General features: G+C 39.0%; 2 protein-coding genes across 2 annotated transcripts in view; both read right to left on the bottom strand.

Moving 5' to 3' along the window:
* Nucleotides 1–275: 275 nt before the first annotated feature.
* On the bottom strand, nucleotides 276–2,250 carry ccl20b (chemokine (C-C motif) ligand 20b). Its single transcript, XM_084103053.1, has 4 exons — nucleotides 2,049–2,250; nucleotides 1,476–1,578; nucleotides 1,024–1,101; nucleotides 276–921 (listed from the first exon to the last, which is right to left on the bottom strand). The coding sequence occupies exons 1-4, from the start codon at nucleotides 2,113–2,115 to the stop codon at nucleotides 873–875; spliced, it is 297 nt and encodes a 98-aa protein (XP_083959179.1). The 5' UTR covers nucleotides 2,116–2,250; the 3' UTR covers nucleotides 276–872.
* Nucleotides 2,251–8,790: 6,540 nt separating this feature from the next.
* Nucleotides 8,791–25,554, bottom strand: part of map3k15 (mitogen-activated protein kinase kinase kinase 15) — a 35,539-nt gene continuing 18,775 nt past the window's right edge. The window contains exons 21-29 of the mRNA XM_084103101.1: nucleotides 24,472–24,649; nucleotides 21,586–21,760; nucleotides 21,323–21,508; nucleotides 20,048–20,153; nucleotides 19,723–19,954; nucleotides 18,713–18,828; nucleotides 10,660–10,769; nucleotides 10,448–10,524; nucleotides 8,791–10,224 (exon numbers count right to left, since the gene is read on the bottom strand). Of these exons, the coding sequence (XP_083959227.1) occupies nucleotides 10,128–10,224; nucleotides 10,448–10,524; nucleotides 10,660–10,769; nucleotides 18,713–18,828; nucleotides 19,723–19,954; nucleotides 20,048–20,153; nucleotides 21,323–21,508; nucleotides 21,586–21,760; nucleotides 24,472–24,649 (1,277 nt within the window). The 3' untranslated portion in view covers nucleotides 8,791–10,127. The remainder of the gene's footprint in view (nucleotides 10,225–10,447; nucleotides 10,525–10,659; nucleotides 10,770–18,712; nucleotides 18,829–19,722; nucleotides 19,955–20,047; nucleotides 20,154–21,322; nucleotides 21,509–21,585; nucleotides 21,761–24,471; nucleotides 24,650–25,554) is intronic.

Below are 25,554 nucleotides of genomic sequence, written 5' to 3'. Positions count from 1 at the left end.
TAGGTATCCATTTCAGTGTTTTCACTCCATTGACATCTAAACCTTTTCAAAGACTGTTTGATTGATATTAATCGTGCTTGTCATTTTTTAGCAAAATAATCGTGATTATCAGTTTAACCATTATCGTGCAGTCCTACAAAAATGTAATTGAATAGTTAGTAATAAAAAGAGCTCTAAAATATTTTGATTTGTAAAAAATAAATAAAATAAAAAATCCATTGTATAATAATTTTCATTGTAGTGCTAGTGTATTGCTGTAGTTCATCACATAAATTGAGAGTGAAATTAAGGACCTTTATTTAAAAATACAGTATATACAGAAAATATAATTTAAATGTAACAGAAAACAAACAATTTATATATAAAATTGCATAAAATGTTTATTTGTTTTTAAGTGGAAAACTAAATTTCCTACTTTGTCACACTGACAAGACTTGAACAGAAGAGGGCAGCAATGAGTAACCGAAGGCAACATTCCAAAATAGTTCAAGGTTCAAGAGACCATTTGTGAATGGTAGAATCTTATCAAATATATAATTCCTTTAAATATATTATTTCTTTATAAGAAACATTTAAATAGCATTGAATTAGTAAAAAAAAAAACATAGTGGTCTGAATTAGTGAGATTATCAATACAAAAAGCTCTAAATTATTTTGCTTTGTAAAAAAGTAAAATAAAAAACACAAAAAAAACACAAAAAGGTCTAAAATACATAGCAAACTAGCTATATAGTAGCTTGTATTCCGCCCTCTATAAATACTCTGTTTATATACAGAATATTATGTTTATATACAGAAATACAGAAAGTGCAATTTAGTAATGCCAATAAAGAATATATATAAGTACTGTAGCTTTAAAAGTAACAAGTTATCTAATATGGATGTCTAATGCCCGTGTCCTTCACTCTTGCTGCTTTCATCCTATAGGGGACAGAACATTTTTTCCATCAATTTATTTTTTTAAGCACACAATATAAGACTGCATTCTTTCATGTTAGTGATTGATAAGTCACTTTCTCTTACTTTAGGCATGTGACTCTGTTTTGCGTCCAATTTTGTGCAGGGTCAGCGCAGATTGATTTTCCTTTTTCAGTGTGGAAGCTGCAATGACATAACACGCCATGAACTCAAGCACCAGAGACAATATTATCCTTATTATGTCCATTAAAATAAAGGACTACACAGTTTATTCATGGCATTGCAAATTCAACCCGCAACATATGCAAAGAAAGAATCTGTTCTAAACGCAAATGATAATGCTTTATATTTAAACTCAATATAACAAAGCTTAGGAATGCACATTCAATGCACATTCAATTTTTCTTATTTTTCCTAATATTCACGCATAACAATACACAGACTTATTATAATATAACACATTTTGCCTTTTGTAAAATTATATATACTCATTTATTATACAATTTCTAACTTACATAGAGTGCATCAAACATGTATGCAAAATAAAAAATACTTACATAATAGCTGCGAGATCACAGCCGCCAGTTATAGCTTGGATATCATAGCCTTTCAGAACTGCACAGCGTCTGGGTCTTTTAGTGTAACTGAGGCAGCAACTGCCTGTGATACAGAGGGGAAAGAGTTATTCACGTCTTTACACATCTACAGGCTGTGTCAAACTTTCCACTAATGTCCAAAATGACAAAACAATAGTAAACGGTATTGTAGTGTAGCATTAAGGACTTTAACATGCATTAGTTTAAAAGACAGCTACTACAAGGGTTTCTAATTTAAATCCAGCTATAGGATAGGCCCATAACTGAACAAGTAATGAGATCCATCTTGTTTTTGTACTACAATTGTACCCTTGATCATGAAACATAATCTTCATTTTTAAAGTGATACTAGTCCATGCAATCAATGGGTTATGTAATTAAAAAATATATATATTTTAAAGCAGTTGCTCAACATTTCATCAGCACATTTTTTACAGTCAAATAACAACATGCTGGCGGATCATTAACGCATTCAATAGAGCGCATTCAATTTAAAAGATCTATTGCATATTCCTTGAACGCGCTATCACTCACCTGCCTCTGTCTCCACCTGAAAAATGAGGAGTGTAATGAAGCACAAAATCCACATTTTTATTCCCATATTTGAACTTTTGAAGTAGTCCAGTATCTCATAAAGTATTAAAGTGTTGTTAAGAGAGTGGTAATCCACACAGAGGAAATATCTGAAGAGCTTGAGTTAGAGCACTCTTTTAAGCCCTTGATTTGGGTTTCCCCCACCTTTGGAATTTATGTTTACTCCCCTTTGAAATTCCTGTGGATATGTATACGCCACTGAATGAGCAGGTGTGAGACAGTTGAATAGTAATCTACTTCCTGCTTACAAAAACCACATTCCTTGATGGTCTGATATTAAGTTTATGAAATACATGTATTACATTATGCTTGAAAATACACATTTGACTAATTTAAAGGCTAATTTACAAAGAAATTAATTCTTTTAAAATCTGATTTTTTCCTGGAAAAGCGTTCAGATGAAAAAACAAACAAAAAAACTATTAACATTTTGTTCAAATTCCAGAGCTGCCAACCCTCACGTGTTCACCGTGAGAAGCCGAGACCCACGCAGTTGACACTTTCACTTTGCACTCTTTCACGCCACACATCCATTTTCCTACGCACAGAAGCAAAGAGGACACGGAGACCGACAGACTAGACAGAGCAGGTTACTTATGATATAAAAAAAATCTCAGCTCTCAGATTCTGTCCATTTTATTACGAAATTCAAACAATAAATACCGTTTTGGCGCTTGTAAATGTGACGTGACGGATACCTAGCGGCACGTGACCCGATCATCTAGCTAGAACACGAATGAACACTGTTGAAAGATACAGTACAACTTACCGAAATGTATATTCCTCATACATAATATCGACAAATCAACCAAACAGAGGGGTCAATAAAACTGCTGGAGAACAATTATGTCACATAACATTTACCTCAGGAAAGCCATTTAATGACCATAATAGGCTATAGCACATTAGAAAAAAAGAGCTATAGAGAGTATTTTGCTAAATATGTGTACTATATTACATATTTATTATATTTTTACTTGTATCATTAAATAAAGTTGTTGTTATTATAATAAAAAAAAGGATTATATTTAATTTGAGTTATTTTTAACCTTAAATAATAGGCTACTGCCAGCTGATAGGGCTCTCTGTATGTTTACAGCATTAGAGTCAATATTAAATCAAATCATAACTGAATTGAATTGAAATAATAAAAAAGCATAGCTTACCAGAAATTGTACCATGTAAACATTGTAACATGGTGTCACTAAACCTAATAAAATTCAGTTTAGTTACTAAAATGTTAGTGACAATCACAATACATTTATTGTGATGCAATCATTTTTTTTACATCCCCCCAACACAACACAACACAAAAGTAACTTAACACATTACTTTCCATAAAAAGTAACTAACGCAATACGCAATATTGTAATGCATTACTTTTAAAAGTATCTCTCCCTAACACTGCATAAATGTATGAAGAGCAGTCTTTTTTTCAACTATGTATCATGAATGCAGCTGATGTTAGATTAATTTTGGATGATTTCTATTACACACATTTTTATATCAAAGACATAAACAGTAAGAGCTTTTATGACTCCAGTTAAAGGCCTAAATCCACAGTTACTCAACCCTTTGGACTTATCAACTAAAAATAACGTAAGCATATGTTGGTCACACCTTATTTGACTTAGGCTACATTTTTGGTTCATATTTTATCTTGCCGTAGGCTACAGTACAAACAAACTAACGTCAAGAGTGTCAGCACTGACGTGCAGCAGATATCATAAAATATGCCGACTCAAATCAAAGATTAACTAATGGATAACAAAGTGAGTAAATAATGACAGAAATTTCACTTTTGGGTGAACTGTCTCTTTAAGGAACAGACCAATTATTAATATGTAGTTTAACCTGGATTAACGAAACTTGCATGTGGTTTTTAGTCCTTTTCACTCTTTTTGATCGACTCACATATGCTGATTTTAAAGTGCTTCTAGTCTTACACTGAGACATTTCCATTGATTTGGTTAATTTTCTTTAATGCAGTTCCTGCTGATTTGTGCAAGAAATCTCTAGTCATGCTAATTTCTTTAATTACTGAGTTCTAGAAACTAAAAACAGAAAGCTGCAGAGGACAGAAGTGATGATGCTGATGAAGCAGACGATAGCTTTGACGATAGGCTATATTTTACTCCACAGCGTCACCAATTCCAATTACAGTTGAGGTAAAATCTGCAGAAATGAATGAATAACTTATGAAGAAAATAGCACTGGCTAATTTTGGATGTAACCTTTTACTATTTTGAAATTATGGAAAATAATCTAATCAAAATGTGTACAGTTTTGGATCTGGGCTTAAGATAGATTTCACTTGGGTTGTTTTCTCTCTTTGTCTGTAGGATTAGGCTACGTTGTACTTTGTTTATGCAGAAGTCTAAAAATAGCAAGGTGCTTAATTTAGATATAGGCTACTTCAGAACTATAAATAGCACCCAGGAAATAATTTGAATACTGTTCTGCATATGAGAACAGCCATATGGTGAGAAGCGCAGGTTTTAAATGGAAGGAACATGTAAAAAAGGTGATGTAAGAATACATTTTATTAAAAAAAATATATATATATATATATATATATATATAGTGAGGCTTATGCTTAAAACATGCAAATATAGAACAAGGCAAAATATACTAGAAAAGATGCCTTGAAACAAGCACTTAGATCTAAACATTTTAAAATAACATTAAAAAATTTGCTTGAAATCTTTTTACATTATATACAGAGATGGGCAAAATACATGGAAATGTATTTAAAATAAAAATACAAAATGCTGTGTGGAAAAAATGTATTTAAATACAAATACAAAATACTGTGTGAAAAAATGTATTTAAATACAAATACAGTATTTTATATTTTGAAAATACACAAAATACATGTGAAATTGGCCATCCAATAGAATAGTATTTTGTATTTCAAATACATATTTTAAATGTATCTGAAATACTGCTCATCCCTAATTATATATTTATGGTAAAATGTATTATGTATTATGGTAAATATATAATACACATTTAGTGCCATTAAATGTGTTTTAGCCATTTAAAAAAAGTATAAACTGCTAGATTCATGCAATCAGTATAGATCACTAATAAAAAAATAATAATAATAATAATAAAATAAAAAAATATATATATATATAAATATATAAATATATATGAATAATCATATATATATATATATGATTATTTATCTTGATGTTCACCTAACCATTTGAGTGCTTGCAAAACCTTCGAAATATCCTATAAATGCCTGCATGGTCAGCTAAATATTAACACCTGAATTACCATTTGAAATTTTCTACCATGAGATCATGGCTGTACAAAGTCTAGAGTCTTCTGACGCTGGCCGGGCATGCTGTTAAACATTTGTTAAAGGCACTTACGACATAGGTTCTTTATTGGTATCTACGTTTCCATGAAGAATCTTTAACATCCATGGAACATTTCTATTGCACAAAAGGTTCTTTAGCAAATTAAAATGTTCTTCACACCAAGAAAAAACATCTCCTTTAAGAACTGTTCACTGAAATGTTCTTTGGCAAACCCAGAATGGTTCTTCTATGGAATCGCTGCATGTGAAACCCCCCTAGCTTTATCATGCAGACAAGAAGCCAGCAACACTATGAAGAAGGCACTTTGCAGGTCACTTCTTGGACATTGTTGGAGTTTGTGATGATATCTTTACATGTTTATCTTTGGTGGAAATAGCTTGCATTCCAAGTTTATTTCCATGACCATTGTTTAAATAGCAGACATTTTTGTATCTTGGCTAACCTTTAAACTGATTTCATAAAATGGTCTGCATGCGTCACAAACAGATCACCTCCTCAGGTTTCTTTGCAACCTTCCTTTCTTCCCTCTAACTGGAACTTTATAAATGACATTTCTCAGAGTTTTGGTAAGAGTCTGAGCAATATTTTTCTTGGTGTTGCCTTCAAGATGCTGGAGGCCAACACAGTGCATTCAGTACTGCATTCATATTTTGTTGTCATCAGACACAAAAAACAGAAATAATTCCAGTTATAGGCCAAGTCCTTCTGAATGCACTAGCCCCACTGGATGTTTGTGTATAGCTCTTGAATGACTTGTTTGATAAATATTGTGATGTTTTACATAGATATATCACATTTTTCAGTGCATGAATACTGGCACTATCTGTGCATACGTGTTACATCCTTTGTTGCTGTGTCTCTCTCCCTTTAGTGAAATGAATAAATCTCTCTCTCCTTACTTTTTACTTTTCACTTTCTTAAATTATACATGCATTATTCTTCGATATATGGATTTTATGCTACACTTATTCACCTTATTTATAACGTAAGAGCGCATTTGTAACCAGAATGTGTCAGGCTTGCAGTTTCATCCTCTTTTATTTTACCAGTACAAAAACAGTCCATTATACTGCTATATATTGCAAACTGGTATATGTTATCACATTATTCAATGCATTATAATAATTATAAACACACTGGTTTGTAGTGTAAATAGTTTTACTGTTTAATGCACTTTGTTATTCTTCTGGAAGCCTATCTGGAAAATGAATCGAAATTCTCAGACATTTAGATAAAATAGTTTAATTCCGTGTTGCAAAATAAGGTGGATATGAGCAGCTAAGAGCGATTAGTATGGCTGTCAATTATAATGAAAACCTCTGTTTTAATAGTGAGCAAAAGTTCCTCCTACAGTAGTTCCATAAAAACTATCCACACTAACCACCTCATTTGGATAGCTGAGGATCACATATGAGCTCATACACAAAAACAAGATGATTTCATTTTTAAATTTGATTCACTGAAAAGAACGTTCACATTGGTCACTCATTTACAAGTGTTCCCAGCAGACTCAGGACATCAGTGTAACGTCACAACTCCAACTTTGTGCAGACGTCAAATTTTGGTTGAATATGAAAATTGGGTTGACGTCTAAATCCAACGTTTGTTTGACATCAAGCTCCACCGTTGTGCAGACGTCAAATTTTGGTTGAAAATGAAAATCGGACTGACGTCTAAATCCAATGTTTGTTTGACGTCAAGCTCCAACGTTGGACAGGCATCAAATTTTGGTTGAAAATTAAGATCGGGTTGACACCTAAATCCAATAGTTGTTTGACCTCAAGCTCCAACGTTGTGCAGACGTCAAATTTTGGTCGAAAATGAAAATCGGGTTGACGTCTAAATCCAATGTTTGTTTGACGTCAAGATCCAGTGTTGGACAGACATCAAATTTTGGTTGAATTTGAAAATGAAAATCGGGTTGACGTCTAAATCCAAAGTTTGTTTGATGGCAAGCTCTAACATTGTGCAGACGTCAAATTTTGGTTGAAAATTAAAATTGGGTTGACGTCTAAACCCAGCATTTGTTTGCATCATGCTCCAACATTGGACAGACATCAAATTTTGGTTGAAAATGAAAATTGGACCGACATCAATTGACGTCTAAACCCCTAAAATAGACGTTTGTTTGACGTCAAGCTCCGATGTTTTTGACAGACGTCAAAAACTAGTATTAATTTGATGTCAAAACCTAATGTTGACTTTACATCAAACAGAATACCTAAAATTATTTTCATAAAATGTTCACATATGGAAATTTATCACTGATTCATTAGTAAATGGGTATTTTAGCATAAAGCAGAACTAAACAGCAAGGTAAAATGCAGCCTCTCTGATAAGGCAATAGCATGTTCATTGTTTTTTTGTTTTTTTCTCTGGGTAGTCAAGAGTTGAAAAACAAGATGCGTTGCAGCAAGTTTTTTTCTACATCACTGATTTTATAGCTAACTACATTTTATATTTGTAGACAAAACTCTACATCATACTTATGTAAGTCTTGCGATGCAGCTAAGCATCACATTCCAAACACATACATAGGCCTATTTTCCATACAGTGACACTATCTAAACCTCAAAGAAAGCCAAAACAACATTCAATCAAAGAAACAGCCAGAAGGCGTCCAAGTCAAATTATAGCAGTGTGAGGCCAAGGCGGAAATGTAAGTCTAGTTTTTCCTTACTGAAAATATTTATCTGTACATCTGTTAGACTATTTTTATTGTACTGTTTTTTTTTTTCTAACAGACTATTGTTGAATGTAAAAGAAAAACTACGCAAGTAAATGACAGGACTGGGACTGAACTTAAGTCGAACTTGACTTAATTTGTTATCTTGTCTAATCTAATGCCAGTGAATGGTTGTGATGCTAACGATTAGTTTTTTCTTTAGCATCTGGCATTTAGATTGAGAACTGAAAAACAGATCATCTGAAGATTTTCAAATTTGATTCATTTTCCAAAACATGACGTGTTTCCAGAGAGCAGTTGAGGATGAACATATGCAAAATTATGCAAAAAGCGTATTTGTGTCACTGATATAAAACAAACACCACTACAGGGATACCTGTTACTTTCCTCAAGTTTGCATGATACAGAACAGGAAATCTTACAATAACAATATTTCGCACAACTTTTCATTTAACTTTAAAAAATATTCTTTCACATTTTATGATTTTAAATGCATGTCTTTCTATCTCAAGAATGTTCCCATGATTGCAACATTTTCCATAGCTTAGTTTCCAAACTATGGCAAATATTTGAAGGCAGTCATGTGACTTGATTATTCTAACAACTGTCATGTTACATTTAATGGAAAAACTATTTGCTGTGTTCAGACAATTTAGGAACCCAGTTGCATGTCTGAACTTTATTCACCAGAAGAGTTTGGCAATCAGAGAAGCAAGTTGGCATTTTATCTCAGACACAGCCTGAATATCCAGTTTACAAATCATTTTTAAAAGTCAGAGAAAGGCATCGTCCATCATCACATCACTTTAGGCGCACACAGTAGAGAAATAATTTAAATAGCTTAGACGGAACAGTGGTGCTCAAGCACAACTGTTTCCACTCAACAGATCAACATATGCAATGCATTAACATTGAAACACGACAGTTGAGATATAAAACAAAAGATGAACAATCAAATCAAACATAATAATCTGCGAATCCAAGACAAACACTTTTGGCGCTTTGAGTCATTGCATTTTCAGGTCATGGTGTTCAGCTCTGTATCAGACTACATGAAGGCTGAATAAACCTGAATTAAAGCAACCACTGACACAACAGGTCTCATCATTCTTAAGAAATTGGATACATGTTTGTGGAACGTAAATTGCGTAAATTGTTTTCTGCAAGACTGTTCTTGCACATATTTTTATAAAAAAATGAAAGTTGTGCGTCGGTTAGGGTTGGGCCGATAGATGATGCCATCGTCCATCTCGATGGCTGACAGATAGCGATGTTTCACTGTAGGCATCATCTGATGACAAATTGGTAGACATCGCCCAACCCTAGCGACGGTTGAAGTACAGGTAAGTATCATTATAGTTCCATAGTTCTTAAAGTTGCAACTGAATGTTATGACGATGAGTTTGTTTATTTAAGTATTTATCTACATACTGGGGTAATTACATCCAAACTTATTATAATACATCTAAAAGAAGCTCCTTAGCCCTGGTCCGAGAGGTCTGTGGTCATTTTGTCCATACAGTCCCTCAAAAAATAATATTTTAGAATGAACTCGACACATTTTCCTTGTAACGCTAAAACAAACAGTAACCTATATAGACTTTCTATCATTTAAAATGGCATGATCTGAAGTCCTACATTAAGTAGGTATCACTCTCTCCTCTTCCATTGTAGGCCCAGTCCCACGTCACTTGGAGAGGGTCCTTCCTTTACAGGCAACACCTCTCTGTAAAAAGCGGAAAGTACGATTTTTCCTAGATTGAGCCGTTTCATCCGCATGGGTTTTCCAATTGAGATTCAATGGAAATTAGATGTAAATCTTCAAGAGGCTTAAAACATATACAAAAATACCACAAAAACATTAGGTCATAGCTGAAAGACAAGTAAACATGTCCAACCAGGAGAGAGCATGACATAATTACAAGTCTCTCGTTATAGGGATCTGTGTGAGGATGCATTGTGCTGGCTCAGGTGTTTATTATCAGCAACTTCCTGCTGCTTTCATCCTTCTGAATTTCCCTCATCATTATTGACCTTTCTAAGCCCTTTATTTCGGTGTCTCTGAATGGCTTTCCAGACACGACACAGCACTCCACCCCTATAGTATGAACAAAAACAAAACAAAAATATATGCATTTATCTACTAGATAAGTAAGGTAAGTACACGTGAGTGCACATACTGTAAAATAAAGTGCAACCTTATTATATTTATTGCATTTTAAATGTGGCTAGCGTGATCAAATAATTGAGGTCACTTTATGCAAATGAATAGTATTCACAATCAATCACTCAATTAAAACTTATAAAAATAATACCCTCACCTAAGCCTGAGGCAGCGAAGGTCTTCTTTAGTCACATCGCTGAGAATGTCATTGAGTGTATAATCTTCTGCAACAAACTGTCAGAAACCACAAGCACTTGGCATGAATCTTCTGTTTGTTTATCAATGAAAACTTAAACAGTGAGTCATCATTTTATATTGTGGGAAAGACACTATACACACAGCGTGATTCAGTGTTTAGTTTGTTTTCACCTTATCTATGGTCTCGGGGTCAACACCCTGCTCTTTCAGCCAGTCAGTGAGCTTTTTGTCAGGCTCGGGCTGTGCAGCAACGTGAAATATAGAGGGTGTGGAGGGTGTCTCTGATGAGGATAAAGGAAAGATGAAGGAATATTTAAGCACAGATGCTAAGATGCTTCTAGACAGATAAGCTCCTTCAGTATTATCAGCAGCTATCGCGTTTCTCAGGAGCTATTTACCCTCCTCCATCCCCAGCTCATCCTCTCGCCAGTCAGTATGGCAATCTGATTCCCCTTGAATCAGAATAAAATCTCGAATCATGTTGTACTTTAAAATCTTGAATTAATGATATCTGCAATACATTCATGTTTGTTCTGTTCTGTTTAACCTAAGGGGGGTTATTGCTGCTCTCCCTGCTCTTATCCATGCTAGGCTGCCATACCTCCAATCCTAACTGTATGCTAATTGTCGATCGTATTTGCCGATAGTGGTCCTGACAGAATTAATGGTATTAATGGGAAGAATAATTAAAAAGTAAGTAAACAACTCAGCCACTTAGACATCACTGTTTTATGTCCCATGAACAGAACATTAATTACACTAAATGTAAAAAAAAATAAAAAAAAAATGTTGATGTTAGTAATGTTAATTTAACCAGGTGTCACAAAATGTGACAACATTAAAGGATAATTCCGGTATTTAGCACTTTGAGTCTTTTTTCTGGTTTGTTTTGGATGAACTAGAGTGGTGTACACTAGGGGTGGGCGGATCGATCCTGAAGTATCGATACTTTCGATACTGACGTGGTATCGAAAAGGATCGATCCTCACATAAAAATATCGATCCAAATGTGTGTTTTTTACCAGTCATTTTTATTAATTTAGCACGCAATTCAGTGCGTAAAATAAGCTTCTAAGTGGAAAAATAAGCGAATGTTAGCGGATAATTGTGTAGGATAGAACTTTTTCTCCTAGTCATCTGGATACAAGACGAAACCAATCAATCACAGAGAGCGTTCGATGCTGGTGCTTCACTGAGCTCGCAGGCCCAGTGCGTTTGGGAAACGAAGCCTTGCTTAGATGACAGAGAAACAATCGGGAGTTATTTCGCAATAAAAAAAACAAAAGTGTACATAACGGTTCAAAATGTTGACGTCAGTAAGATTTTATTAATGAAATTAATATTTTTATTCAACAAGGATCGATGCATTAAATTGATCAAAAGTGACAGTCAAGGGTTTTACACTGTTAAAAAAAAATCTACTTCATATAAATGCTGTTTTTTCAACTTTGTTCATCAAATAATTCTGCATAAAATGTATCATGGTTTCCACAAAAATATGAAACTGTTTTCAACATTGATAATAATAAGAAATGTTTCCTGAGCAGCAAATCAGCAAATTAAAATGAATTATCATCATGACTGGAGTAATGATGCTGAAAATTCAGCTTTGATCACATGAATAAATTACAGTTTACTATGATATAGAAAACAGATAGCCTATGTTAAATTGTAATATTACAGTTTTTACTGTATTTTTGATCAAATAAATGCAGAAGAGAATTAAAAATCTTACAGACCCCAAACTTTTGAACAGTAGGCTAGTGTACAATAGTACATTTACTATAATTAGGGTAGTTTTGTAAAAGTCACTGACTAATTACAGGCGAGTTGAGAGCACAAATCACAAAATATTTAGTAGTCATGAAAACATATTCAGATTTAGCATATTAATGATGCATTCACCATAAATCATGACACACTGCTCTAGCACAGGAAAGTGCATACAAGTTCAAGTGCATGCTTTTAAAATGAAAAAGTATTGGTATTGGTATTGATATCGGCGATACTGGCCCTGTATTTACTTGGTGTCGGATCGATACGGAAATTTGCAGTATCGCCCACCCCTAGTGTACACAGAAATTGGGTCCTGAGATGGGTCCTGTCTCGACTTTATGACTCGTTTAGAATCGCCTTTGACCGCTTCAGAGTGGCTGGCTACGGGCATGCACAAACATGTCCTTAAAACAACCCTTAACGTTTGTTTTCAAAATGGTGCAAAAGTAGCATAGTGAAATACAGTTTCTAAACTGTAGAAAAGAGACTCAAAGTGCTAAATACCGGAATTATCCTTTAAGTGTAACTAGAACATAAATTTACATTTGATTTCTAAAAAACAAACAAACATTAAAATGACTTTGAGGACTTTGCCTCCTCATTTTAGAAAACCCCAGCACAACACTGGTTGCCTATGTAGGCAGTAGGCAGTAGGCAGCATGGTGACTTGCAAGTTCTCTTACGAGAGGTTCTCTCGTATTGCGTAAGTAGCTTACGCTTCGCTTCGGGGAAAGTTCTCTTTCTTCGAGATCTGAAGCCAAAAAAAACTCTCTCGCCCTCTCCGCCCCCCCTCCCGGCCGCTCAACCGCCGGCTCTCGCCCGCGCCGCCGCCGCGTCAGGGGATGAGGCGAATGAGATAGACACTCTCCCTCTGTTCGAGCCGCGCTACTGCGCCGCTCACAAGGGATGGCAGAAGCGGATGGTCTCGGAGCGAGCTTCCTCTCCCTCTGTTCGAGCCGCGCAAACTGCGCCGCTCACAAGGGATGGCAGAAGCGGACGGTCTTGGAGCTCTCTTTACGTTACAAGAAAGCTACTCCGTCCTCGCGCGTCACTCACCGGCGAAAAGGAGAACAGAGTGTTTTCGTCCCGCTGTGGCCGGACCTACCTCCATTTCTCAGTCCCCTCTTAAGTTCAGGCGACTGGAATTGTTCATATCGCAGTGTACGAGCCTGTTATAAATACACGCACGCCTGCAAGCAAACGCCGTCACAAGACATGACGCTCTGTTATATGCTCGCTCTAACCAAAAGCTATTGTATTCTCCCCTGTGGCTCAGTGGCGGAATCTTAGACTTTCGCGCCAGAGACCCGTGTTCGATCCCGGCTCTCGCGGCAGTTAATAATTTATGCTGTTCGCTTCTCCGAGCTCACGGCCAGCTTTTCTTACATACAGAAAGCGAACCCGCTCTCCCCCTTGTTGGGCCGCGCAGATTGCGCCGTTCACAAGGGATAACAGAGCAGACGGTCACGAGCAACGTTCAGCGCGCGCGCCTCACTCACCGGCGAAAAGAGGAGAGAGAGTGTTTTAGTCCCGCTGTGGCCGGACAAACCGCCAATTCTCACACATTTCTCAGTCCCCTCTTAAGTTCAGGCAGCTGGAAATATTACTATTGCAGTAAACGAGCCTGTTTTTATACACGCACGCCTGCAAACGAACATGAGGTCGCTCTCTTATATCTTCGCGCTAACTGAAAGGTAATGTGTTCTCCCCTGTGGTTCAGTGGCAGAATCATAGGCTTTCGCGCTAGAGACCTGAGTTCGATCCCGGCTCTCGCGGCAGATAAAAATTTATGCTGTTCGCTTCTCCGAGCTCGCGGCCAGTTTTTCTTACATACAGAAAATGAACCCGCCTCTCGTACCACTCCTACTCATGGTGCTCGAGTATTTATGAGCGTCTAAACACGAGGGAAGAAAAGACGGTTAAGTCCCGCTGCGGCTGGACCACTGTCAAAGCTTCACGCTCTGTCAGTCCCCGTTGCCACGGCTACTGCAGATGTTTACTTCGCAGTCATCGAGCCGGTATATCTACCCGCTCGCCTGCGCGCAACCATCGTCCTCACGGCGACCCAGAGAGATCTCAAATGAGCATAATGTCTGGTTGCACGGCTCACGCCGTATGTGTTTCAAATGCAGTGAATGTGCCCACGTTTCCGTGTTCACCCCTGCACACAAGCACTATAAATCCCGTGTTTCTCACAGAGCCCACTCTCACAAAGCAGGCAGAAGCCGCTCGAGTGTTAAAAGTAGGTCACGTGTCCACCTCACCGTGCCCACACCTACTCACTGCCCGCTCTGTCACACGGCCTCTCACGACCGGTCATGTTTTAAATGTAAGTCCTGTGCCCGCCTTCGAGCGCTCACACATACTAACGAACATTTCGCCCCGACGCCACCCTCGCGCGTCGCGCCTCACACTATATGTTCCCCGTCCAAGCCGCCGGGACACCATGTGTAAAACGGCCAGCTATCGCTGCGTGCGATCCGCCGTATCTAAGCACCAAGAGCGCGCGCGCTGCGCCCACCCCTCCGTTTCGAGCTCTCGAGCCCGCGACGCGCGGCGATCAGAGCCCGGAGGCCATTCTGCCCCTGGCTTCACACTCAAAAGCGTGGGAAGCTATTCCAGGCGCATCAGAATGGGTGCTAAGCACAGTAAAAAAGGGCTATACTCTGCAGTTCGCTCGCCGCCCCCTGCGCTATCAGGCGTGTACCGAGACGAGAGTGAATGGAGAAGTAGCACATCTACTTCGAGCAGAAATAGCTACACTTCTGTGCAAAGGGGCTATAGAACCGGTTTCCCCTTCTATGAGCGAGTCAGGCTTTTACAGCTGTTATTTCCTCGTTCCCAAGAAGGACGGAGCTCTCAGACCAATTTTGGATCTAAGATGTTTGAACAAGGCTCTTATGAGAAGACCGTTCAAAATGCTCACAACCGGGCAAATTCTCGCGCAAATTCGCCCGAGGGACTGGTTTATATCTCTCGATCTAAAAGACGTGTACTTTCAGATCCAGATAATACCCCGTCACAGGCCATTCTTGAGATTCGCCTTCGACGGTCAGGTATATCAGTACACCGTCCTGCCTTTCGGCCTGTCGTTGGCACCCCGTACATTTACGAAGTGCATGGACACGGCTCTCGCTCCCCTGAGGGGTCGGGGAATGCGAATTCTGAACTACTTGGACGATTGGCTAATTCTAGCACAGTCAGAGGCCGAACTCATCGCCCACAGAACAGTGCTTCTAAGCCACCTGGACAGCCTGGGGCTCACGGTCAACTGGACCAAGAGCTCATTAGTGCCCAGTCAATCAACCTCTTTTCTGGGTTTGGATCTGGACACTGTGGCAATGACGGCCCGCCTGTCGACACAGCGCGCGCGCTGCATTCGACACCTGGCCGTGTCCTTCCAGCCGGGCAGCACCGCACCTCTCAAGACATTTCAGAGGATGCTGGGTTGTATGGCTTCAGCTGCAGCAGTGCTTCAGCTGGGTCTGTTACGTATGCGCCCGCTACAACGCTGGCTGAATGCCCGAGTGCCTCACAGAGCCTGGGCTTCCGGCGGCATTCGAATAAGAGTGACTCAGAGCTGCGTTTTCAGCACTGAAGCCCTGGTTAGCGGCCGACTGGTACCAGCGGGGAGTGACAATGGGAGCCATCTCACACCGCAAAGTTATCTCGACGGACGCTTCCACCTCAGGTTGGGGCGCTCTTTCGAGGGCAAACCGGTCTTTGGCCTGTGGTCAGACCAGGAGAAATGCCTCCACATAAACTGTTTGGAGATGATAGCGGTCGAGAACGCGCTCAAGCGCTTCCTCCCATTCATACAGGATCACCAAGTGCTAGTCCGCTCGGACAACATGTCCGTGGTATCCTATGTGATCCGACAGGGCGGTGTCAGATCCAGGAACCTGTGCAAGCTGACAGAACGCCTTCTCATGTGGGCTCACCGCTCGTTGCGCTCGCTGAGAGCCGCGCACGTGCCGGGCCACCTGAATGTCGGTCCAGACAGACTGTCCAGAGACATCATTCCCCCGGGAGAATGGTCCCTGCAACCCCAAACAGTCCAGTTTCTCTGGCGCCTATTCGGCAGAGCGGAGGTCGACCTCTTTGCGTCGAGAGACAACGCTCATTGCCCGAAATTTTTCTCGAAAAGCGAGGACGCGCTGTCCCAGACCTGGCCCAGCCTCCCGCTGTACGCTTTTCCCCCGATCTCCCTGTTACCACAGGTTTTAACAAGGATCAGGGAAACACAGCACCCAGTGCTCCTTATAGCCCCACGCTGGGAGAACCAGATTTGGTACCCAGAGCTGGTGAGGCTGTCGCACTCACCCCCATGGCCGATCCCGGTGAGAAAGGATCTCCCCATCCGGAGCGATGGTCTCTGCATGCATGGGTAATCAACGGATACCCGTTGACCTGCCAGAAGGGGTCGTGAACACGATCACGCAGTCTAGAGCTCCCTCCACGAGACGGCTCTATGCGTCTAAGTGGTCTGTGTTCTCTAAATGGTGCGCTACTAAGAGCTTTGATCCACGCACATGTGGGGTTCCGCAAGTGCTCTCCTTCCTACAGGAGCTGTTGGAAAAGGGCAGGTCCCCTTCCACGCTCAAAGTGTATGTGGCGGCTATTGCAGCGTTCGCTGAGGCGACGCGCAGCCGGGCAATCGGAAGGAATGAGCTTATTATCCGTTTCCTCAGAGGAGCCAGGCGGATGAATCCCCCGCGGCCCCCCTCGGTTCCTATCTGGGATCTGTCCTTGGTCCTGGAGGCCCTGAAGGCTTTTCCTTTTGAACCGCTTGAATCTGTGGATCCTAAGTACCTTTCGCTCAAAACCGTTTTTCTGATAGCTCTGTCTTCAGTAAAACGCGTGGGGGATCTGCACGCGCTATCTATTAGCCCTGCATGTCTTGAGTTCGGACCGAATGACTCTAAAGTCATTCTCAGACCGAGACACGGGTATATTCCCAAAGCGATTGGTACCCCCTTTAGGGCACAAATCATCTCCCTCTCGGCTCTGCCAATATCCGATAACGGGGACAGTGATAACCTCCTATGCCCTGTAAGGGCGCTGAGAGTTTACATCACGTGTTCCGCCGCTTTCAGGCGGTCCGAGCAGCTCTTTGTTTCTTTTGGCGGACGCACCAAGGGTCTCGCCGCCTCGAAACAGAGCCTGCCCAGGTGGATAGTGGACGCGATTGCAGCAGCTTACGCCTCCAAACACCTGCAGTGTCCTTTGGGTGTCAGAGCCCACTCCACTAGAGGCATGGCCTCTTCGTGGGCCTGGTCCAGCGGAATTTCTATTCACGATATTTGTATGGTGGCGGGCTGGGCCTCCCCATCTACATTCGTGAGGTTTTATAACCTGGAAGTTCCCGCCCTGCAGGCTAAACTGTTATCAGTATAAGTGGCATGTATGCTGCCCAGTCGCTTATGCGCAGACTATGTCCACATACTGGTTAATTTTCTGGTTGGCACCAGGGGAAGGATTCTTTTCCACAAATAGACCAGTGTTTCTGCTCTATTCCCTTTCCCTATACGTGTTTATGCACTGTGTGGGCCCGCGCTGCCGGCCACACCATTTCCACTGATGTATACAGACCGGCTATGCCGCTCTATCATTTATGCGAAGTGAAGTGCTTAGTACTGGTGTGGGCCTGACCGGCCACCTGTTTCAACGTTATGTTTTTCCCCGGTCTCCCTGGGATTCATGTGTTGGATGCTCGGCGCGCACGGCGTTGACAATGGGTTCCCGAAGCGTAAGCTACTTACGCAATACGAGAGAACCTCTCGTAAGACAACGTACTCGGTTACCTAATGTAACCTCGGTTCTCTCTAGAAGAGGGAACGAGTATTGCGTAACCTGCCATGACGCGCCACAAGCTTTTGCGCTTCAGACTATGAAAACCAGAGTTCAGCCTGTGAGCCCTCAATATATACACACTGGCCACACCCTTCTTGACGGTTAGAAGGGTGTGGAGGGCGCGAAGCGCCCTCATTGGGTGTGACGTCACGCCGGGCTCACTGGTAGGCTTAAGCAGTTGGCCTGGCAGCCAATGAGCACGCTTATACAGCTTGCTTTGGTCTGCCTGCCGCTGCACTGCGTTGACAATAAATGCAAAATTAAGGATTTTTTTTTTGGCTTCAGATCTCGAAGAAAGAGAACTTTCCCCGAAGCGAAGCGTAAGCTACTTACGCAATACTCGTTCCCTCTTCTAGAGAGAACCGAGGTTACATTAGGTAACCGAGTACGTTTTTTTAACAGAACTGCTTTGTTCTATAAACTGGTTGTAAACAAATCCAGAGGTCAGAATGGGACATGGGAAATCAGATAGTGGTGAGGCCTACGCAGGCCTACGGGCCTACGGCCTTTATTCAGTGTAAATAAAGACAAGAGTGAATGGCATAATATGCTAGTCTAAATCAATAAGTGTGTATGATTTGGTTACACAACGAACCTGCAGCAGACTGCTGTCTGATCCTGATAAGCTCGATGTCGTGTACCCGCTGTTGGAGAGTTTGTCTCAGTACCTGCTGATACTCCCTCTCTTTCTGTACCAGTTCTTCAAGCAGCCTGCAGAGGGAGACATAACACACTGTCTCTCAAACTATTCAAGCTATAGTCTTTATTATGAACAAATTGTAGTCTTCAAAGATCACATTTCACCAACTAAATCCAACAAGAAATGTCAGCGCACTGTAACACTGTAAAAGCAACATAAAACCATCAAGATCTACACTCAAAAGTAAAACGGGAGAGTCTTATTTTGTATAAAATGCAAGGAACACGATGATGTTTTTTCACAAAAAAAAAGTAAATAATTAAATTGTCAGTAATAATGGAATTAATTGGTAATATACTCAAAGTATATTTTTGAATATATAAAATACATAACCATTCAAAAGTCAGGGGTCAAGATTATTATTATTTTTTTTTAAGAAATTAAAACTTTTATTCAAGGATGCATTGGCATGATCAAAAGTGACAGTAAATGTATTTATATTTTACGAAAGATTTCTATTTCAAATAAATGGTGTTCTTTTGAACATTCTTATCATCAAATAATCTTTTTTTTTATTGTAAACCTATTTAATTGTAAAAAAAAAAAAAACTATTTTAAATTATATAATATAAAAAATAATAATTATAAAAAACCCCCTGTTTTTACAGTTAATCAAATAAATGCAGCTTTTGTGAGCAAAAGAGATTTCCTTTATTTAAAAAAGAAAGAAAAAATCTTACTGAGCCCAAACTTTTAAATGGCAGGGTATTTGAAGTAAAATAAAGATCCATGGCCAAGAAATTTTTTTAAGATTTTTTTTTTAAAGTATTTTTTATTTTAGTTCTATTTTGAGTTTTGTTTTTCAATCCATTCGCATTCGAACTGATGTCAAAAATGTATTTTTACATTTAACTCCCTTCATCAGAATGATATTGAGTATTTTATGAAGGAACTGCGGTGTGTACCTGCTAGTCTCCTGTTTGAGGCGTCCGAGCTGGGCTCCCAGCGGGTGCTGTGGCCGCTGAGCCTCATGGGATATGACTGAACTCAGGGTGCTGACTCCAGACGTGAGGGCTTGATCTTCCTGCGTCGTACGTGCCACTGATCCAAAATCCCCATCGTCCTCTTCATCTACTTCATCTGCGTCCTTATCTGCGCCCTCACTTTCCGATGCAGGCCCGAAATGTGTCTGTAGCTCTAGAGGAAAGAGAAAGAGAGATACTGTTGAAAAAGGTCTCAGTCCTCTGGTTTCTGATTTTCCTTGTTTTTCCTTGTCTCTCACTCACACACCTGGAATTAAAATTGTAACAGCTGCCTGCACAGCCCGTCTGATGATGTTGTCCATGGCAAACATCCAGTGTGGTTTAATGTGGTGGTTCCTCAACACTTTATTCACCTGAGACACAAACAGTGAGGAAAGATGGATATTAATGTCATCAAACTCAAACCAAACACAAGAGGGAGACACTGAGGCAACACAAAAATCAGGCACTAATAAGATTGTAACATTAGGGGCTTTTGCATCAGAGGAACCTTGTCATAGTTCCTAGAACTATGGGCTGAAGTTCTAGAAACGCCTTTTGGAGGAACTAATTTAGCTCCTACTTCAGAGTAGGGTCTAAACCAGCACTAGGAACTACCAGTGTACGCTGATTGGCCGAACGCACATGAAACACCAGCACCCGCCATTTTTAAAAAAGCTCTGTAAACAAAAAAGCCTATATATTTACTCAAGAAACGAACATGGAAAACAGTGATAGATGGGCCTCTGAACCTTTACGCTGAGGAGAAAATACAACGCAACTTTGAGGGGATCAAAGTCAAACATGATTAACTTATGTATTAATGCTCAGCTACAGTAGTAACACTGGACATCAACCACATGGCATATGCTAATGACTTTTCACTACTGTCTACTTTCTATATATAATTGTAACAGTTCTATCTAATAATGTATTAGACAGGACTGTTAGACACATCGTAAACTAATGAACATGGAGAATGCGAGCGCTGTATGCTCATTCTCTGGCTGGTGTTCTCTGCGCCGAGCGCCGTCAAAATAAAAGTCACAACAACAAGCGCGGCTTACGTCACTTTAGAGTTCCTACTGGCGGTGCGAATGCAACCAGGAAACCGTTCCTAGGTGAACCATTAGTTCTCGGGGAACCACCCTGGCGGCTAGTTCCCAGAACTAACCCCTTCTTTATCATATATGCAATCATATATCTTTATACAAAATATGCTCCAAGATGTTGATCACTATATAGAAAAGAAAAATCTCTTTGATGAATGAAGAAAGAGACATGTCTTTGAAGAATGTATTTGGTCCCACAACAAGGTGGATAAAAATCACACATCATTTGATCAATGTATAGCTTTGTGCTGTGCGATTATGGAACACTGAAAATCCTCTGTTGGTGGCACATTGCAACAAAAACAAGAGCAACAAACAAATCTTCTGAGAGATAAATAGGATTTCATCAATTGTGTATCATGCCTGGGAAGGACACTGAGATTGTATACAGCATTAGAAAAAGATACTATTTTGAGCCTAAATCCACTCACAGAATCCTGGAAACCAAACAGAACAAGCTGGATCTGGTTGATTGACGTGCTGTCAAAGTCCAGGTCCAATTTGAGTTTTGATATAGTGGTTGCCATGACGCGTCGCTCGGGGCAACGTATAAAGTCCCGTAAGATGCAGATGATCTGTTTGATGTGGTCCACCGACAACTTCAGCTCCTCCTGACCCTAAAAGACAAAAACACAATAATCAGTGCATGATTCAGACAATTCACACACTAACACACATTCGCAGGGGTACACACCTGAATGTGGTTCTCCATGAGGTTGGAGGTCACTTTATCTTGGTCCTCATTGAGGACCTTGTAGAGTATGGCGCGTCTCTCACTGTCTTTCTTCAGCAGGAAGAGGCCGGAGTCGCTGTTCTCAGAGGAAGCTGGAGAGCTGCGGTCTTCTGCTGTAGTACTCTCATCTGGAACACTGAATCACACACATTTAACACTGATTCAGTGAGAACATACTAATCCAAATAGTCCTCTACTTCAAAATATTTTAAAATGTAATTTATTCCTGTGATGGTAAAGCTGATCTTTCAGCATCATTACTCCAGTCTTCAGTGTCACATGATCCTTTGGATCATTCTAAAATGCTGATTTGCTGCTCAAGAAACACTTCTTATTATTATCAATGTTGAAAACAGTTGTGCTGCTTAATATTTTTGTGGGAAATGTAATTGAATAAATGTTCAAAAGAACAGCAAAAAACAACAAAAAAACTTCTGAATGGTTGTATATACACTTAAAAATGCCATGGTTCTTGACCATTGATTCTACTATGGTAATACAGTGTTTTTGGACATATACATGGTACTTTAAGAAGTACTTTCTAGTACCATATACAGATACGGCCTTTGCAATTCGGAGGCCCATTTCAAAGAGAATGAGAAAAAAATTCTCAATGAGAAAAAAAGACAAAAACACTGTATGCGACTGTAATTACTTTATTATCTCTTATTTTACACTTGATAGTCTATTTATAAATGCATTTTATGTACCAGAATCACGACCAATCACTGCCAAAATCACAACCATGACCAAAAACAGCATTCAATCTTCATTAATCTCAGCGAGTATATTGGAGTATGACATGAAATGACTAGGCATGTAGAGCAAAGAAATTAAAATTAGAGAACAGGGATTAGATAAGGGGTTTAATGGAAATTACTTATACAAGTGTGTTGCAAACTTGCCCTGACAAGTTTGTCCTTATCCAGCAATCTCATAACATTGTGCTTGAATGACAGCAAGTGCAGACAGTCTTTTAATGCATCATGGTGAATTTTAGCGCAAGTATGATTTTATCAGCCGCAGGCACGAGATATACATTTAGAAAAATAAAAAGATGGGAAAAAAAAGAAAGAAATAATACTTGTAAATACGAAGCTAAAACTGTCATAAGCTGGCGGGAAATCATTGTTTTAACAGGCGAGTCATTGGCTGCATCCGAAATCGCATACTTCCCTATGTACACGGATGACCTACTACTTCCGGTGAGATTTTGAAGTGTGCATACGATGGGCACTTTACTATCCCATGAGGCCACGGGAGAGGATTTGTGAATGCCAGTGAAGCGACGCAACTGATGCTGGTATGTCACATGATAAGGGCAACATGGCAGATGTAGTACGTCCAGATTATATTCATAACACACATTACTATAAAGAACATACTTTTTTAGCGGTTGTTAAGTAATTAATTATTCAAAATAAGTATCTACTCAAGAGAGTATGTGATTTCGGACGCAGCCATTGAATCAAACAGTCAAATGTTTTGTTCAAAACGGCTGATCATTCAGAGATAAAGCAAGTGACTATAATGAATTCGGAACTACATACCAGCATTCTACTCTAACAATTTCTGCCATAGATAGATATGATTAACGTAGTACGGGTAGTAGGCTATACTAGTATGCAGTTCTGTACTCAGTGTGCCTTGAGTCGTTCATTAGACCGATTAGTTCAATAACGAAACATCAGTGTGTTGCTCGGAGATGCGTAATGGCTCTACTGTTTATTTGTTTGGAACTATTTTCGTTTGTGAAATATATCCAATATTCTGTGTACAAAAATAGTCTAAACTGTAAGTCACCTTATATTAACTTCTTGTTTATTGAACTGTTGTATAAAATAAATATCACATTTGCAATTGTGCTGATATTCAGGAAAAAAACTCATACATGGACATCTTATATATTTTCATCATATCTTAAATTTTGTCAGCATTTAAATATTAATTGTATTAATTTGGCTATCAATGAATTAAAACAATTTAATCTCATGATTTTGATACCATTCATTTTTTTATTATTATTATCTCAAATATGGAATTTGAAATGTTTTATAAATGTTATTAAAAATCACATTTTGTAATTAAAAATATATTAGGTAGAATTAAATTAAAAATTAAATAAAATGTATTAAATGTAGGACAGAAAAAAAAAAAGTGTCACTTCACTAGTCAGCAGCAGGATGTTTATTACATTTTTGCTCATTTTTGAGCTTTCAAATATCAATGAATTAACTGTGAATTTAATTTATCTGAAAAGTAAATGTTAACTTTGGCAGCCAGAGTATAAATGAATCTGGAGTGGTGATTAAAAACGTGATTTCATTAGAGGAAAGAGGAAACGTGGTTAATGTGTTACAGCTCTGTGATTGGGTGTGTGCGTTGAAACCGAGGTGAAGAAGTGGTCAGTAAAGTGTTCATGGGATTATTTTATGAGCAACCAGAGAGCACCTGTTGTAAAAGGCATTATCTCATTACACACACACACATACATACACCTGCCCAGAAACCGCGGCCCAGCACACCTGTCTCCTCATTCCTCCGTGTTAATTAAACATCGTTTCCAAGGAGTCGACTAGCTGTCAGGACAGGCCTCAGCGCTTCATGCCCAGGAAGTTGATTTACTGTCGGGCTGAGAGCCGAAGCAGACGCGGGTACTCAAGCTCCGTAAACACAGTCACGTCATTAACATTCCAGACGCTAATCCAACGCTCACATAATCTCATACATATACACACTTAAGCAACTACAGCTATCGCTGACCAGTGCATGACCTAAACTCGTCTGGACCGGTTTTCTGGACCTGCATTCACCATAGTGCTCTGGCGAGGAATCTTCTGAGCTCACCTGAGGAAGTTTGAGTTGGGCTGTTTGATGAGGTTCTCGGAGCTAGAGCGTTTTTTCTTCTCGAAAAACACGTCTTGTTTGGAGTCGCAGTCTGGAGACACGGAGCCCGGTTCACTGCTGCTGCTCCCCGTGGCCTCCGTCTGTAGCTGTACTGGTAGCGAAACGCTGCGGATGTAGTCTAAATGGAGTAAAACACACACACGGTTATACGTACACACACTCACATATATGTATTCATTCAGTCAGACCAGAGTTTACCACCATTTTTGGCTTTTTCCCACTCTGAAGTTCAAACCTTTCAATAAATATTTATAATAGCCTAGATAATAAAGACCAAATCAAAGCCTAGACCTATATTTTTAATTAATTTAAAAACGAAATATTTTATTGGGGCTGTCAATTCAACATGTTTTTTATATTGTTATTAACAACAATTAATTATGCCTCCTAAAGGCCATTAATAGACTATACAATAGACACATAAATATAGCCTACTGTATATACACATACATAATAAACAAACAATTTATTTACATCTAAAGACAAGTTTTGTTATGCCTGTTCAATGATTAACTCATCTTCCACATTAATATAATATATTCACATTAGGGTTTTTAAATAAGCAAATATGTGAGATTGACTGCAATTAATTAGATTTAATAAGAAATAATAATAATTGACTGACAGCACCCAATTTGATTTAATTTAATTTTCCATTTGGGTTTCTATTACAATAACACTTTACAATAAGGTTTGATTTGTTAATATTAGTTAACTACTACATTAGCAAACATAAACAATGAAAAAATACTTAAAAGCATTTATTAATCTTAGTTAATGTTAATTTCAACATTTAGTAATACATTATTAAAATCAAAAATTGTATCTGTTCATATTTTTTAATGGACCTGAGCTAAAATTAACAGTTGTATTTTTATTAACTAACATTATCAAAAATGAATAAATACTGTAACAAATGTATTGCCCATTGTTAGTTAATGCATATTAACTAATTATTAACTAACTATTAACTAATATTACAATAATACTCAAAAAAAAATCTAAAAAGCTTCAATAGTAAGT

This window comes from Abramis brama, assembly GCF_963993115.1.
Source record: "Abramis brama genome assembly, chromosome: 24".
NCBI classification, from domain to species: domain Eukaryota; kingdom Metazoa; phylum Chordata; class Actinopteri; order Cypriniformes; family Leuciscidae; genus Abramis; species Abramis brama.
This window is presented reverse-complemented; position numbering and strand designations above follow the sequence as displayed.

Bases quoted from the DNA above. Each gene is read 5' to 3' on its own strand.
- ccl20b (XM_084103053.1), bottom strand. From the start codon at position 2,115: ATGGGAATAAAAATGTGGATTTTGTGCTTCATTACACTCCTCATTTTT. The intron at 1,102-1,475 runs GTAAGTATTTTT...ATGTCATTGCAG, and splicing joins TGTGATCTCGCAGCTATTAT to CTTCCACACTGAAAAAGGAA. The intron at 922-1,023 runs GTAAGAGAAAGT...TGTCCCCTATAG, and splicing joins AACAGAGTCACATGCCTAAA to GATGAAAGCAGCAAGAGTGA.